Source organism: Lemur catta, chromosome 21 (genome assembly GCF_020740605.2).
Source record: "Lemur catta isolate mLemCat1 chromosome 21, mLemCat1.pri, whole genome shotgun sequence".
NCBI lineage: Eukaryota > Metazoa > Chordata > Mammalia > Primates > Lemuridae > Lemur > Lemur catta.
The window spans coordinates 17326146-17343101 of NC_059148.1; the positions used below are offsets into that span (position 1 = coordinate 17326146).

General features: G+C 46.4%; 1 protein-coding gene across 1 annotated transcript in view; it reads left to right on the plus strand.

The window, feature by feature from the left end:
- The window catches only part of SLC5A1 (solute carrier family 5 member 1), a 52623-nt gene extending 35667 nt beyond the window's left edge, over positions 1–16956 (plus strand). Inside the window, exons 6-15 of the mRNA XM_045534569.1 lie at positions 93–198; positions 1275–1355; positions 2628–2848; positions 3089–3224; positions 3770–3877; positions 7676–7826; positions 9895–10063; positions 11823–12038; positions 13885–13990; positions 15403–16956. Of these exons, the coding sequence (XP_045390525.1) occupies positions 93–198; positions 1275–1355; positions 2628–2848; positions 3089–3224; positions 3770–3877; positions 7676–7826; positions 9895–10063; positions 11823–12038; positions 13885–13990; positions 15403–15620 (1512 nt within the window). The 3' untranslated portion in view covers positions 15621–16956. The remainder of the gene's footprint in view (positions 1–92; positions 199–1274; positions 1356–2627; positions 2849–3088; positions 3225–3769; positions 3878–7675; positions 7827–9894; positions 10064–11822; positions 12039–13884; positions 13991–15402) is intronic.

The following is a 16956-nucleotide window of genomic DNA, read 5'->3' on the forward strand; positions in this document are numbered from 1 at the left end:
AGCTTGCTTGGAAACTCAGGAGTAGAGAGACCATGGACCCTGTGGCCAGCTGGCCTCTTTCACTCCTAACTCTGCCTCTCTTCTCCTTCCAGGCTGACATCTTCTCTGGCGCCATATTCATCAATCTGGCCATGGGCCTGAATCTATACCTGGCCATCTTTCTCTTATTAGTGATCACTGGCCTTTATACAATCACAGGTGAGTTCCTTCATATTATCCAGCAGCCCAGGCTCAGCTCAGGGTTAGGTGCTTGGAGGAGAAAAGGAAGTAGGAGGCTCTGGAAGAGGAGAGACACGCCCAGAGCATGCCATATTTGCTTGGCCCACACTCACAGGCCCTACAAGGTATGCGAGTGGTCTCAGAAAACTCCAGCATTGGCTGGAACAGTCAGGGCAACTTCTTACAGGAGCTCAGCAGAGGTTGGCCCTGCAGGCTGTGGAGATGACTTAGCTAAGTCGGGAGGATCAGGGGAGAGCCAGGTGCGGGAATTAAGTGAGAGCAGGGCAATGGAGGCAGGATGGACACTGCATGGGGCGCAGGCAGTGTGCTCGGGTGGAGTTGGGCCATAGGGCTTGATGGTTCAAATGAGGTCAAGTACACGGGCCAGACAGAGGCCTTGGATTTGAGGAGTCAGGGACTGGGAACCACTATAGGGAGGGAGAGAGGAAGTGACACATATGAAGAGGTTTTAGAGGAAGACTCAAAAGGCGACCAAAGAAGCTGGTGCGTGAATAACAATTGGGGGCTCCTTTGCAGAGGTGTTACTCTGCCTAGCTTGGGCTGGGGGACAGGATCTGCTGCTCAACTGGAGCCGCATAGCTCTGGGGACAGGAAATTACTTAGAGGTCTGAGAAAAGAGAGAGTGGACATAGAAGTAGCTCTTTGAGATGTGCCAATTTGGTAGTGTCCCCAGACACCTCTATGGTCAGCTCTTTGCTCCTCCCTGCCCTCGTTTGTGGAAGATGCTTCCTCTAATCACAGAGGAGCCGTCTCGTTTGAGCTGTGTCCTGGCATAAAAGAGTCACATCAGGCTCTTCCCCTTCAAGTAGGGAGAAACATTCTCCTTTCCTAAGGGTCTTGCAAGCACTTCTCTAAAAAGCAGAGGTGTGGGAATACTTGAACAGGGCAAGTGAGGGAAGGAAGAAAAAGCACGTGGGTGACTGAGGGGGTTCTCAGGAGGTGTGCAAGAGGGAGAGGGCGGAGGTGGGAAAGGAAGCAGGCAGGCAGGTGGCTTTCCACGTGAGGTCCGATGTGTTGTCTGCTTGCCTACTTAGGGGGCCTTGCGGCTGTGATTTACACGGACACCTTGCAGACAGCGATCATGCTGGTGGGATCTCTTATTCTGACTGGGTTTGGTAAGTGGGGCCAGGGCGGCTGAGAAGGTGGGTGCAGAGGTAGAGGGCCTGTGCCCCAGGAGGAGAAAAGCAAGGATGGCCTCTCCACCTGCCACCAATCTGGGCGGTGAGCTTGGGTGCCCTCTGCTCTCCCAAGGGGAGTGGTCCAGCCTAGACTGGCCGTCACTGGGGTGTGCAGGGGCAGCTTCCTCACCGCTGGAGGACTCCAGTTGGGGCTGGCCCGGAGAACACCTGGATTCCCTGACACCCTCTCTTGACAGTCTGGGCCAGTGGTCCCCAGTGTGGCCCTGTGATAACATGGTGCTCTGTCTGCAGAGAAACTGGACAAAAAAAATATATCCATCAAGCTAAATCTATTCAAATGTTGCATCTTCAATCTTAGATTATGTCCTGTCTACATTTTGATGTTAAATGTCCTCTCTTTTATGAATTGTTGACGGTAGGTGGTAATTTTCCTTTTAATGCCCTTATCTGACAAAATTAAAAACTTGGCTACTCAACGTTGACCCTCCCAACTTTTTGAAATTTTGCTTGTCTGTGAAATCCTGGATCAGAAACCCTAGATCTAGGGGTACTTGTTGTGGGAGGATATAAGGTACATTTCTGTTTTGGGCTGCACAGGGCTCTCTGCGGGTCCTGCAAAGACTCTTTTCTGCTCTGTACTCTTCTGTTTCCCAAGAACTTTCATCTGGTTTTTCCCAGAAGGCCCCGGGGGTCAGCAAGGCAGGGACTGGAGTGACTTACTCAAGGACACACAGTGGGGAGGTGGCAGAGTTCCAGATTTCTCACCCATTTTCTGTCCGTCTCACCACACTGCTGGGATCAGGGTTGGTAGGTCTGTGTCCAGGGTCCCGAAGGCCACTGTGTGTGTCACGGTGTGTGCCTCTCTAGGTCTGGGTCTGGGGTTCCAAAGGCCGTGGTTGACTGTAAGGGGTGAGGGGAAAAAACAGTCTTTGCAAATGGTGCAAAACCAAGGTCTTTCTTTTAAGAAGTAAAATACCTTCCCTTTTGTAAAGAAGTTTATGGTTAAAGCACTTTTACAAGTTACTGCTTTGGGTCCTCACATCAGCCCCCGAGGGGTTAACAATCCCATTGTACAGATGAGACAGCTGAGGCCCAGAATGGGAAAGTGACTTGCCCGAGACCACACAGGGAGGGCTCTGTTTGTTGATTGCGCCCTGTCCGTTTCTCAGGCATCCACAGAAAGAAACTTCTATTAATATAAAGTGTTGAGAGTTTCCGAATGTTTGTTTTTGTACCAATGTTTTCCAGCTTTTCACGAAGTGGGAGGGTATGACGCCTTCATGGAAAAATACATGCAAGCCATTCCGACCGTGATTTCTGATGGCAACGTCACCGCCAGTGAAGAATGCTACACCCCGAGGGCCGATTCCTTCCACATCTTCCGAGATCCCATCGATGGAGACATCCCGTGGCCTGGGCTCATCTTTGGGCTGGCCATCCTGGGCCTGTGGTACTGGTGCACGGATCAGGTACCCAAGCCAGATGTGCAGGGTGGGCAGGGTCTTCTCAGGGCACGACAGGAACTCCCGACTCTCTGTGGCTTGTGGGGTTAGGAAAGGGAAGGGAAGGCTCACATGGTCTGTAGGTTGCTGAGCCCTAGGGACACAGGAGTGCCAGGCCAAGGACCCAGGATGGAGAAGCTGGGGTAGCAGGAGGATGTCACGGGGTGTCTGGCCTGCACCCCTCCCTCACTGGGCTTTTCCTGGCAGGTCATTGTGCAGCGCTGCCTCTCTGCCAAGAACATGTCTCACGTGAAGGCCGGCTGCACCATGTGTGGGTACCTGAAGCTGCTGCCCATGTTCCTCCTGGTGATGCCGGGGATGATCAGCCGCATCCTGTACACAGGTAGTGGCTTCTGCTGGACTCACAGGCCACTCTCCCTTTCTCTGGCTTTGGTTACTTCTGAAGTTCTGTATTCTTGCCTTGCTTCCCGAGGCTTACTGCTCCCTTTAAGAGACAGTGAGCAAACTGAAGGCACAGAAATTTTAGAGTTATCTTCCCTGGTTTCTTACACTGGCAATTGTTTTGCCCTTTTCCCCCCAAATCTTCCAAAGTCATGACATGCCTCCAGGTCACTTCTTCCTACTAATTTTTGCTTGACTGTTGCTGAATCTTGTGTCCCCTCCCTTTTTCACCCTGAACATTTCTTTGTTTCCTTTCCTCCCCTGCCCAGCAACTGTCTTTCCCCCCTTCTCTGAGCTTGGGGGTATAACGGGCCCAACAGGGCAGGGGCAGGTGTGGGAGGTCTCAGTGGAGAGCTACGCTCTTTGGGGAACCATTTCAGGGCACTGGGCAGCAGTGTCCTATCTGAAGCCTTGTTTTCAGAAGGTGAATTGTGGAACTATTTCCCTAATGTCTGCTTGCCGACATGGCTCTTCGTCTCTCCCCAGAAAAAATTGCCTGTGTCCTCCCCTCGGAATGCGAGAAATACTGCGGCACCAGAGTTGGCTGCACCAACATTGCCTACCCAACGTTGGTGGTGGAGCTCATGCCTAATGGTGAGAGTCTTTCTTGGGAGGCTGGGGGGGGGGGTTTGGGCGCCACCTAGATGTCTGTGGGCCTCCTGGGGCAAAGCCATTTCTGAGCCTGGGGGCGGTGGGGAGGCCAGTAGAGAAAACTTCATTGCAAGTGTCCTCAGTTTCTGAACACGCCTCCCTCAGTGGCAAGGAGACATGTGGCTTAGTTAGGCTCTGTGAGTTCTGCCACTTGCCTGTCAGTCGGGCTTGGAAAGGAGGTGATCTTGTTGGGAAAAACATGACTTTTCCATGCTCATCTAGGTCTTTCAAAGCTTTTCAACAGAGGGAACATAAATTAATGCAGCCATTGTGGAAAACAGTATGGAAGTTCCTCAAAAAATTAAAACCAGAGCTACCATATGATCCAGAAATCCCACTACCGGGTGTCTATCCAAAGGGAAGGGAATCAATGTGTCGAAGAGAGAGATGTTCATCGCAGCACTATTCACAACAGCCAAGATACGGAGTCAGCCTAAGTGCCTGTGAATGGATGGATGGATAAAGAAAATGTAGCATATAGTATATACACCATGGAATTCTATTCAGCCTCCAAAAGAGGGAAATCCTGTCATTTGTGACAATGTGAATAAACCTGGAAAACATGTTAAGTGAAATGATCTAGACTCAGACAAATACTGCATGTTGTCTCTTACATGTAGGATCTAAAAATGTCATAGAACTCATAGAAGCAGAGACTAGAATGGTAGTTACTAGGGGCTGGAGTGGTGGATGGTTTGGGGAGATCTTGGTCAAGAGATACAAAATTTCAGCTAGATAGGAGGAATAAATTCAAGAGATCTATTGTACAACATGGTGACTACAGTTAATAACAATGTACTATAGACTTGAAAATTGCTAAGGGAGTAGATTGTAAGTGCTCTCAGCACAAAAAATGATAAGCATGTGAGGCAATGCATTTGTTAATTAGCTCAATTTAGCTACTCCACAATGGAGACATATTTCAAAACATCATGTTGTACATGACAGATATATACAATTTTTGTTTGCCAGTTGAAAATATATTTTAAAAAAGCTCTCCAACAGATATTAACATGAGGTCTTGAACTAAGCATCCTAGGTCCAAGGGAGTTTTATTTGGAAAACGAAGTGACTTCTAGGCTGTTCCAAGGAAATACATGGAGAAAAAGGCAAGATTTTAGCTCTAGAATGAGGAAGTTTGAGACGGTACATAGATGGGATTCAAGGGGAGTTCTCACTACAAAGAATATGGTACCTAGCCAGGCATGGTGGTGCATGCTTGTAGTCCCAGCTATTCTGGAGGCTGATGCATGAGGATCGCTTGAGCCCAGGAGTTCGAATCCATCCGGAATAGTGAGAGATTTGGGGTTGACCATGTTCTTCTTGTTTCACGTTGAAACAAAATCTCCTAATTCTGACTCAAGGGGTGCAAATCTTGTTAGGTTAGGGGATCTCAGGAGACTCAAAGTTATTAGCCAGGAAGACTTAGAATAAACTTATAAAATTTTATTACTGTAAAGAAATGTAGAAACCATCCAAACTCCTTCATTTTTACAGTTAGGGAAACTGAGGCCTCAGAGCAGAAGTGCTTTGTTCAAGGTCATGCAGCAACTTGGTGTCTGCCATCTGGTTTGCTTAACTCTGCTCAAGGCTGGAATTGAGGAATTTGGGAGGGGTCTTTTGTTTTTTTAAACCACAGATTTCATGCATGATATTGGGCAAACCATTTGCATTCAAATTCTATAAAAATGGGAGTAACAGTTAACTATTCCACTGAACCAGGCTGCTTATTAATTAAGGTTGCAATTAGCAAAGGTCACAACGGCTCTTCTGGAGTTCTGGCTTGGATGGCAATGGCCTCTGTGGGGGTGTTTGTGTTATTTCTTTAGACTGGCAGACCTCCCCAACCCAAGGGAGGACCGTGGCTCTGAACACTATGCACAGCAGGAAGGCGTGTGGCATGTAGAACAGCACAATTCTCTGCTTACAAATGCTGTGGCCATTCCCTCCCTTTTGGCTACAGTCTGGCTTCCATAAATGCTGAATTCCTTAATGACCTCCCTGTGCTGGACCAAGCAGATATTTTTCATTCCTCACTATATGTGACCTCTCAAGTAGCATTTAGCATTATTGATCACCCACCCTTCTTGACTTACTCCATTCCCTTGGATTCCATAACACTATATATATTCTCCCGTTTGTCCCTTTTTCCCTCCATCCTCTTCATTTCTTCCTTTGTGTCCTATTTGGAGATTCAGCCTCCTCTACTCAGCCAGCAAATGTTCCTGCACCAACCCACATCAAAATGTGTCTCTTTTGTTTCCTAAATATCTCTTATATTCATCTACCTCTATTTATACTGCTGTTGCCCTAGTCTGATATACCATTATTTCTTGCCTGGACTTCTGTAAAATTATGTTCAATAAATATTTGTTGAGTGAATAAATGAATGAGGGTTTGAAAAGAGTATAGAACAGAAGGGAGAATTCTATTCCAGTTTACCCATTTCAGGGTGAAGTAACCCAGAGCAAATGGCAGAGCTAGGGCTGGAAGCCTGACCTACTCACTCCTTGCAACAGACTTTTGTTCTATCAACTGAAACACCGAGAGAGAGTTTGACTAGATGATCTTTATACTTCCTTCTATAGCTCCAATAGTCTGTGAGCTACATCATACAAACTCAAGAGGAACCATTTAAAAAAAAATCTTCCCAATCAATGACATAATAACTGGAAGAGACAGCCTTTATCATTCGCATTGAAAGGTGACTGGCCCCTGAGACTATACCGTTCTTTACAGATACAAAACCTAGAGAAATGACAGACTCGTGTTCCAAAAAAGACCTCCAGAGTTGTGAATGTTGACTCAAATCTAACAAACTGAAGTTTAACAGAGAAATAAGTCAAGTTCTGTATATTTGGGTCCCCCAAACGCAATTTCATAGGAATATTGAAAGAAATAGAGGGTATTTAGCTTAGAGAAGAGAGAGTTCAAAGGAGCATGAGCTGTCTTTGAAAATATGAAAGACGGTAAAGTGGATGAAGAGCAGGACCTGTTGGGTTGGGCAGCATGAGGACTGCGTGTGAAGCTCCAGAGAGGCAGATTTCAGCTGTTATTATCCGTATTTTATTTTTTTAGTGTAGCCATCCTAGTGGGTGTGAAGTAGTATGTCATTGTGGCTTTGATTTGAATTTCCCTGATGTCGAGCATCTTCTCATGTCATTATTGGCCACTTGTATATCTCTGGAGAAGCGTCTGTTCTGCCATTTTAAATCAGGTTATTTAGTTTTTTTTAAAATGAGTCGTAAGAGTTTTTTAATTTGTTCTGTGTACTAGACCCTTATCAGATAAATCATTTACACATATTTTCTCCCATTCTTTGGCTGTCTTTTCACTTTGTTGAAAAATCTCATAGTCTGAATCCTAGTTTAAATCTCTTTTGCTATATCACGAATCTTTTGGGTGAGAGAACTTATGAAAGTCTCCTCTGATGGAAACATATACACACACACACACACCCACCACCACCACCACCACCATCATCATCATTATCATCATCATCTACTTGCAAAATATTCACTTCATAAATACTGTGTTTTTAGCTCCGTGTTGGCTGCTGTGGGCTTATAATATAATTTAAAGCCATAGTCCACTTCTTTAAGCTTCCAGTTTTTCTGGGGAGATAAACTGGAGAACATGGCATGGTTTCCGAAGGCAAACAAACCTTGAGTCCTCATATTTTCCAGGCACAACAGAGCTGAGGGTGCTGTACGTGCCACTCAGAACCTCCTTCTCTTCCAGGGCTGCGAGGCCTGATGCTGTCGGTCATGCTGGCCTCTCTCATGAGCTCCCTGACCTCCATCTTCAACAGTGCCAGCACCCTCTTCACCATGGACATCTACACCAAGGTGCGGAAGGGAGCATCGGAGAAAGAGCTCATGATCGCAGGAAGGTAAATGCGGCTTCCCCCTGCCATGTACCACGGACACATGAATGATCAAAGAGGTTCCACCTGTGCTCCCCGTTGAGCTGGGGAAGACTGGCAAATGCCCAGGGGAAATGGGAGTAACCTCTGTGGCTGGTTATATTTGCCCTTCAGAGGCATTTAACTTGAAATTGGAGATCACTGAACAATGCCCCTCTGGAGTTAGAAGGGATGTAAGAGATCATCTAACCAAACCCTCAGACTATCAGTGAGCAAACTGAGGCCCATCCTGCTTAAACCCAAGCAGCCTGGACAGCGCAGAAGCAGGACTGGAATCTGCAGCGAGCTGAGTCCTTGTCCAGGGCTCTTTATTCTGCCCCACACTGTCCTTCCCAGCCCCCAACACTGCAGCCCCCAAAGATTGCACTCTGGACGTCTTTGAGACCCAAATGCCTTCGATGCCTCAACCACATGATACAACATTTTGCAGGATCATTGTGAAGATCAAATGGGATTGTGCTTGTGAATCTGCTCTATAAAGGTTAAAATATCAAGCTATGTGTTCATTTACTGTTGTCAAATGGGCTGACAGACACAACAATATACAAAAAACTGGGCTGAATGTGCTCATTATCATGCTCACCCATGGAGCAAGCACATACTCCAGATAGAGCATTAACAGGAGCTCTGGTGTGTCTGTCCATGGGGCTGTGACAGGTCAACCTGCTCAGGGCAGAGGGAACAAGTCCCTGGGATGTCAGCTGAGGGTAAAGTTCCCAGTGAGTGCAGGAAGAGTATGGGTTGCTACCTCATCACTCTAGTCAGCGAGATTAGGGAGAAGGAAGGAAAGGAAAAATGGCAGGCCGTGTTCAGGGGACAAGACACCTCGCACCCAGGGGAGATCTGACCAGGTCAGAATCTATTTCTCTGCACCGTAGGAAGCCACACTATTACGTGGGCTGGTTTTTCCTTAGAAATGCACTAACTTTTCCTGTTATTTACGTGGCTTGAATGCAAACTGGGAAAGAAAACCATTTTCTTGCTTTGCTTGTGTCTGGATCCCATGGCCCTGAGATGATGTGGGGGGTTCAGATTTTTGTGCATCCCATGGCTGTGGCCCTAGGGCTTGTCCCTGCCCTGGATAAGCTCACAGTGATGCGAAACCATTCCAGACTCTGCCATGGGCCTGCAAGAGCAATCAGGGGCGTGCCGTGTGTGGCTGAGGAAGGCTTCTGGGGGAGGGAGAACCTGAACTGAGTCCAAAGTGGTGGGCAGGATTTGGGTAAATGGGGGGCAGTGGGAAGGGCATTCCGGGGGGAGAAATATGTGAGTGAAAAGACTGCTTTGGGGAGGTCAGTTGGTGACCCTTTTGCCTTAAAATCAGGAAACTGAGGTAAGGGACTCGCAGTCTTCTTTCTAATTAAATCATGAGCACAAGTGCTAAGCACTCGTAAGGGAATCCCCAATCTTTTCAGAACTCACAGTGAAACTCACGTGGTAAAGAGCTCGCAAAAGCTGGTCGTGTCCCTTCCTACCTAGACTGTTCCTTTGTAAGCTCTTCTTGGCTAGTGTTTTTAACTTCATTATGAAGAAGGAGAGGAAGAAGAAAATGATAATAGTTTTCACTATTCCTACAGTGTCTACTATTTGCAAGGTGCTTCACGACCACTAATCCCTGTTCCAACCGTGCAAGGTTGGTCACATTCTCAGTTTACAGATGGAGAACTTGAGACTCAGAGAGGTTAAGACATGCGTCCTGTGTCGCACAGAGACAATAAGGATTTGAATCCAGGACTTTCTGGCTCCAAAATTCATACCTTGTTCCTATAATCTATTGCCTCTCAAAGTGGGATTTTTTTATGCCTGGGTGCCTGGTCCTAGGTAACTATTGAAAGTCAAGTGAGTTTCACTTACTCATAGGCACAGATGACTTTCCTGTAGGCAGAATTCAGAAGAAAAAAGCCTCAAGAATAAATGTGATGATTCTTTTTCCTTGCTGTGGTCATATTTGCATAATATATGAGATACACGGTGATAGGTATTTATTCATGTAGAGTTGTTGATTGACCCTCTGTTGTGGGGGCTTTGATTTCAGGCTGTTCATCCTGGTGCTGATTGGCATCAGCATCGCCTGGGTGCCCATCGTGCAATCGGCACAAAGCGGGCAGCTCTTCGATTATATCCAGTCCATCACCAGTTACTTGGGACCACCCATCGCGGCTGTCTTCCTGCTTGGTATTTTCTGGAAGAGAGTCAATGAGCCAGTAGGTATCATTCTGACATGTCCAGAAAAGCCACTGTGCCACAGAAATCCCCTCGTGGGTTTGTATTTTCTGGGTGGGAAAGATCCTGTTTCCCAGAGACCTTGAACAGAAGTGGATGTGCTGCCGAGGGGGTTGTAGGGGAAGCCCCCAGGGACCATGGGGCGCTCCGTTGGAACAAACTCCTTGGGAATTGGTACAGGGTCCACATTCTCTCTGACTCCTCTGTTCTCCTTGCTACAGGTTCCCAACTAATGTACATTTTCTGTCCAATCTTGGTGATTTTGACCTGACTGCCTGCTTGCTTTCTTGCTTTCTCTCTCTCTCTCTCTCTCTGTTTCTCTCTCTCTCTTTCTCTCTTTCTCTCTTTCTTTCTTTCTTTTCTTTCTTCTTTCTTTCTTTCTTTTCTTTCTTTCCTTTCTTTCTTGACAGAGTCTCACCCTGTCACCTGGGCTAGAGTGCTGTGGCATCAGCCTAGCTCACAGCAACCTCACACTCCTAGGCTAAAGCGATTCTTCTGCCTCAGCCTCCTGAGTAGCTGGGACTACAGGCATGCGCCACCATGCCCGGCTAATTTTTTCTATTTTTAGTAGAGACGGGGTCTTGCTCTTGCTCAGGCTGGTCTTGAATCCCTGACCTCAACGCATCCTCCTGCCTCAGCCTCCCAGAGTGCTAGGATTACAGGCACGAGCCACCACTCCCAGCTTGACTGCCTTCTTTCTGCCTTCCCCCTGGGAAGTGTGCTGAGTGAGCAGCTCCAGAGGAAGTCCTAGCACAAGACACCTCCAGTGCTCTGCCATGAACTTGGCCTTTCAGCCAGCAGTTTTCAGGGCCCAGTGAAGACAAGCCCTAGTGCTCTAGAATTTTATACATAAAACAATGTAAGGTACATTAACAACTGAGGGATAAATTATGACATATAATATAAAAAGGAAGGGATTCAAGAAAGGATATATCGACATGAGCTGCAACTGTCAAGGAAGGCTTCTCGGAGGAGGAGGGGCTGGAAGGATTTGAAGTTTGAGAGGGAAGAGAGAGCATTCAAGGCAGAGAGGGCAGCCATGCCCAGAACTTTTAGGCAGAAGTAAAAGGATAAGGGTGAAGGTGAAGGATTTGTAAGGAATCTCACCTGACTTGAGAGGGAGTGAATGTGAATAATGGAAGACACAGCTGGAAAGGCAGGTCAAAGTTTGGTTAAGAATGGCGTCTTTGGTGTGGAGTCTTCAGGTTTTTCTGAGTATAATATGTCATCTGCAACCAAGGACAATGTGACTTCTTTTCCAATTTGGATGCCCTTTATTTCTTTCTCTTGCCTAAATTTTCTGGCTCAGACTTCCAGTACTATGTTGAATAAAAGCAGTGAAAGTGGGCATCCTTGTCCTCTTCCTGATCTTAGAGGTTGGTGGTAACAGTAGCTGCAGGTGGAGAGGCCAAATTATTTTTCAAGTTAAAGAGAATTTTTGGAAGTCAGGCTTTGGGTTGACATCCTATATCAGTTATTAGACACTTTACCCCATGATATTATGAATCCTTGTTTTATGCTCCTGGTGAAATCATGTTGCTGAAATGTGACAGATAGACACCCGAAGGCCTCACGTAACACCCTGGCCATATTCTGAAGTCCAGTGTTCTGGGTTCTGATGACCTGGAGCTACCATTTCTGTCACCTCTATTTCTTTGCCTCTGTCCTCGCCAAGAAGGGTAGAATGCCCAGCTGTTTCGCGTGTTCAGCACTAGCTAACCCAGGGTTTTCTTTCCACAGGGAGCCTTTTGGGGACTGATCTTAGGATTTCTGATCGGGATTTCCCGTATGATTACTGAGTTTGCCTATGGAACCGGGAGCTGCATGGAGCCTAGTAACTGTCCCACGATTATCTGTGGGGTGCACTACTTGTACTTTGCCATCATCCTCTTTGTCATCACCCTCATCACCATCGTGGTCATCTCCCTCCTGACCAAGCCCATTCCAGATGTGCATGTGAGTACCCACGTAGGAGACCTGCTGTGCCCTTGTTTCATATTCATGCCACAACACTCTTGGTTGGCCTCAGCTCAATTAAACATCTCACACCCACACTATTAAAATAGTCCACAGTTGCCACTGGTTTCATGTAGAAGGATACGGGACATGGTGTGCCACCAGGGCAGTATCAAGCATGTCTTCAGTGGGAGTCCTCAAAGCAGTCCACACCTCAGTCCAGGGGTTGGTCTCTGGCTCTTGCTCCCAAGTGACAGCTCAGGTGCAAGGGAATGAGATTACATGAGCGGGCACAGGGGTACCTTGGCTTAGAAGCCCATGTTCCCAAACAGGAACTGATATTAATATTTCTTGTAACAGTCCCATGGTCAATACTTGCAGGAATCCCAGCAAGGGATGTGCCTTGTTATAAAAATCTCTGCACTCAGGGAAACATGAAGTCTGGTTTACCTCTTGATCTTTTTTTCTGTTAAGCCACCAAACAGTTGCCTGTAGAACTCAAGACTTTTCTAACAATATCAAAGTCCAGTTGATTCAAGACTCAAAAAAATTACAATTACTCTTCTTTAGCTCTAGATACCGCCATCGGTTTAGGGTTCATTACTAGTTCTCTCAATCCAGATAAAGATGACCAATTATGGGCCATTTCTACCATAAGCAACATAGTCTGGTGACCTAACATGGATGACATTCCACTTTTTTTCAGGTTTCCAAGGGAACAGAGCTAGAAAGTTAAGCTAATGTCAGATTTATCCATAAGGAAAGATAACACTTTATTCATGCATGCACAAATCTAAGGGCCTATGAAATCCCTAAGAGACCTTCAACCTCATTGCCAAATTTTCAAGAGCTGTGACAAACCTTAATGTCTAACAAAGACTGCTTTCATAGCAGTAGAACTACCGTCACATCTATTGGCTGGATCTGTCACAAGCTTTCTCTGTGATGTATCAATGGCCTCTCCATGTTTTTAGTCTTTGAAAGTATCACAGCCCCAAAAACACGTGGCTCTGTGCTTCCTCTTGCAGTAGAGAAAGCAAGGTAGCCACCTAAGGGCATGGTTAGGATGAACATGTTACACTGGTTTTCAGAGTTTGTCAGTTTCTGGTTCATGCTGTAGACTATGTCAATAGAAACTGTGCCTCCAACCCTACCCCATGGTTCATAGTTCTATAGATTTTTTTAAAAGAGAATTAGGTATGTTTTTACTCCATTTTTTACACTCTACTTCTAAAAATTTTAATAGATTTAGGGGGTACAAGTTGAATTCTGTTCCATGTATTAATATATATTGTATAGTGGTGGAGTATGGGTTTCTGGTGTACCCATCACCCAAGCAGTGTACATTGTCCCCATAGGTAATTTTTCATCCCTTGCCCACCAACTCCCTGCCTTGTTAGTCTCTCATGTCCACTATCCCACACTTCTATAGATTCTTATCCTCATGATATGACATAGTACAAAATTCTGAACTTCCACTGCTGGTCTAGACAAATGGCTGTCTAGTCTTGTTTCCTAGTACCAGTGCTAAAAGAAACATTCATTTATCACATGTAAAAAAAGAAGAGTTTATTCATTCAACAAGCATTTCTATGTTGGAGCCAGTCTCTCAGCCCCTGAATATACATATATCATAAGGGCTGGCGTATACATCTGTACAAGTCACATCTAAGTTCCCAACACTTTTAGAGATGGTGCTGTGGTTGGGAACTGTTATCTATATTGTTGTTGGTACTGAGAGGCCACATTCGTTTTCCTTTCTTGATGCGTATCTCTCCGTTCCCTAATTTCTTGTCTGAAGATGCTATTTGGATCTTTCTGTTCACCCGTTCTGCCTTCTCTACAGCTCCACCGACTGTGTTGGAGCCTGCGCAACAGCAAAGAGGAGCGAATTGACTTGGATGCAGGAGAGGAGGACTTCCAAGAAGCCCCGAAGGATGCCATTGAAATAGGTGATTGAAGATTCGAAACTAATACCCAAACCATAAAAAGTTAGCAGCAAGACAACTTTACTGAAGCCTTCGCTAAATGCCTTCATCAAAGCTCAGATCTGTCCCCTATGGGGGAGCGAGAAGTGGAGGGGTGGGTGGGATGAATAAATGGGTTTTAGGACGTTCACTTTGAGGCCTGGCCGGGGGAAGGAGGGAGGTGCAGAATTATTTTAGCTCCTCCATCCCTGGGTGTGGGTGAGGAATTTGCCACCTTGCCTTGATTTAGGGCATGGCCAACAACAAGAGAAGAGTCAGAGCTCTTCTGACATAGCCTGTGAGGTGAGAGCAGATGGCACCAAAGCTATGGTCAGTTCTAGTGACATCACAGGGATAGGATAGAGGCCCTTGGGCTGTTATGTCTTACTGGCTTCAAAAATCAGATTTCTCTGGAAGCCTGAAAAGATAGTGCTTAGTCAGTGCCCAGAGATTTATCCTTAAAGTTAATGCTTTCTTCAACCTCAGTGTTGCAACTTTTCCTCCCTACGTGGGCGAGGTGCACACATGGGGTTTGGTTGTGGAGCTGTGTGGCGTGCAGCACTGTGGGAGCTCAAGGTCACATGCACTTTACCTGGTGCTAGAGGCCACATCGCTCTGATTTGAAGGAGCGCACGGATGCAGCAGAACAAGTTCTGCATCGGGCATCGGGAGCATCATAGAATCCCAGCTCTGGAAAGGGCCTTCAAGATCTCTTGGTCTTATCGTGTCAATTTACAGACATGTAAGTTAAGGCTCGGGGAGAGGCTTTGCCTGTGGTCCCAGCTCTGATACAGTCTGCTCTCCATGTGCAGGGACCTTTCTGTTCCGAAACCTGTGACTCCGCAAGTGCTGGAGGGAGCCCAGAGCCACGGGCAGCTGACCGTGGTGCTAAAAACAGGCAGCCCCTTCTGGCTTCCCTAGAGCAGGCAGGCGTGAATACGCTCCCTATTCTCCTACCTTCAAATACGTACCCGTGTTGAGTGAGCATAACGTAGATTTTAAAGGGACGTGGATGAGGAGTGTTTTGAGCGTCGAGAGGTTTTAATGTGGAAGAGGAGATTATTTTTTCACTAGAGGGCAGACCTAAGACCGGTGGGTGGGAAGATCCCATCCAATTTTAACTCAGAAAAAGGAGGCAGGGTAGTGCCATGATAGATTGTGAGATTTGGCATCAGGAAGATCTGGGATTGAATCTTGACTTTTCTTTTTACTACTCTGGGAATGGGATTTCCTTTTTCTAAAATTCAGGTTCCTCATGTAAAAGTATTCCACACCTCATAGTAGGGTTGGAAACATTGAATGAGACAGTGCTCCACTATAGGAATTGGCTTCGATTATCACCATCATGATGGCCTATATCCAATCATAATCCTTTTATGCCCTTTCCCCTGACACAGAAGTTCCTGAGAAGAAAAAAGGATGCTTCAGGCGGGCCTACGACCTGTTTTGTGGGCTGGACCAGCAGACCGGACCCAAGTTGACCGAGGAAGAGGAGGCAGCCCTGAAGATGAAGCTGACAGACACCTCTGAGAAGCCTTTGTGGAGGACATTGACGAACGTCAACGGCATCATCCTGCTGGCGGTGGCCATCTTTTGCCACGCGTATTTTGCCTGAGTCCTGCCTTGTGTCACACAGGCGCCGTGGCTGGAATCTTAATGCTCCTCCCTTTGATCTCATTCTGTGGCGCTGAAGGGAAACCAGCCAGCTGTAAATTTCACCCAGTTGGATGAATGTGTACATGTGTAATTCTAGGGTAGCTGGCGGAAAATCATTAGTTTGCTGTCCACTTGTGTATTCAAAGCCAGTGTGATACAATCATCTGTACATACTAGAGCTAAGGACGTGATATTCAGTAAAAGGCAGACTAGGAAACAGAAGTCCAGGGATGTCCAAGACAAGTCTATCTCAGGTAGATTCAGCGTGTCAACATTATTTGTAGTCCTTGAATATTATTTTAAAAGTTTTGGTCCCCCTGGTTCCTGCCACTTTTCCCTATCTGAATTCCTCTGTATATATTTTTTAATTTTTAATTTTTAATTTTTTTGCTCTCATCATATTCCTTTCAAATTTTTCCTGGCACAAGAAAAATCGATCCGATAAACTGATGAATGCATTGAAGCTGAGGATGGGAGCTTGATGGGGTCCTTGTCCTGGGTGTTTTTGCTTTTGGAAGTGGAGACATGAAGAAGGCAGGACTTGCCCCGGAGGGACCCGGGCACCAGCCTCAGGCCAGTGGGGGCAGTAGATACTCTTGAGTCTAGGGCATTTTCTGATCTTCTTAAACATGTCCATTGTGAGTTCCACCTGTTTGGGATTTCGCTCATTTTGACATTCACTGTGCCTGGAGTGTCGTAGCCACTCTGTCATGTTTGCTGACTGAATGAATGCTATGGGCATGTATTTAGAAATACTTGCTTTATTTTTACCTAAGCCTGGCTCTTGGTTAACCTTTTCTTGTGGCTGCACAAAGTACGCCCCCTGGTGACTATAATGAATTGGAAGGCATTTGCCAGAGGCCACTGTGCCCCACGGTGCTGAAGTTGACACGTGGGCTTAGCAGCTGACGCTGTGTCACCTGGGAGAGACAGGGCTCCGGCTGGGGGCATCTCTCATCTCAAAGCAGCCGCACCCTCCCGCAACATGGAAATAATTAGCCTGAGATCATCCACCCTGTGAATTCACATGACCACAGCTCTTCCTTTCTTTTGGTGTCTTGATCGGTGATCATTGACGGATGAGGGTTACGGTGGGTGGTTTGTGTCCCAGGTGGTAGTGCCCACCACGTCTAGCTGAGAGGTCTGTATTTCTTATTGAACCAGTTTCCCGGGGGGGGGGGGCAATTCCTTTCATTTAATTTAACTTTAAGTAATTCTTTTTAATGTCATCTGTGAAATCTCTGTTATATTGTAATATAATCCCATTGGAGTGATTAAAAAAAATCACAAGGTTA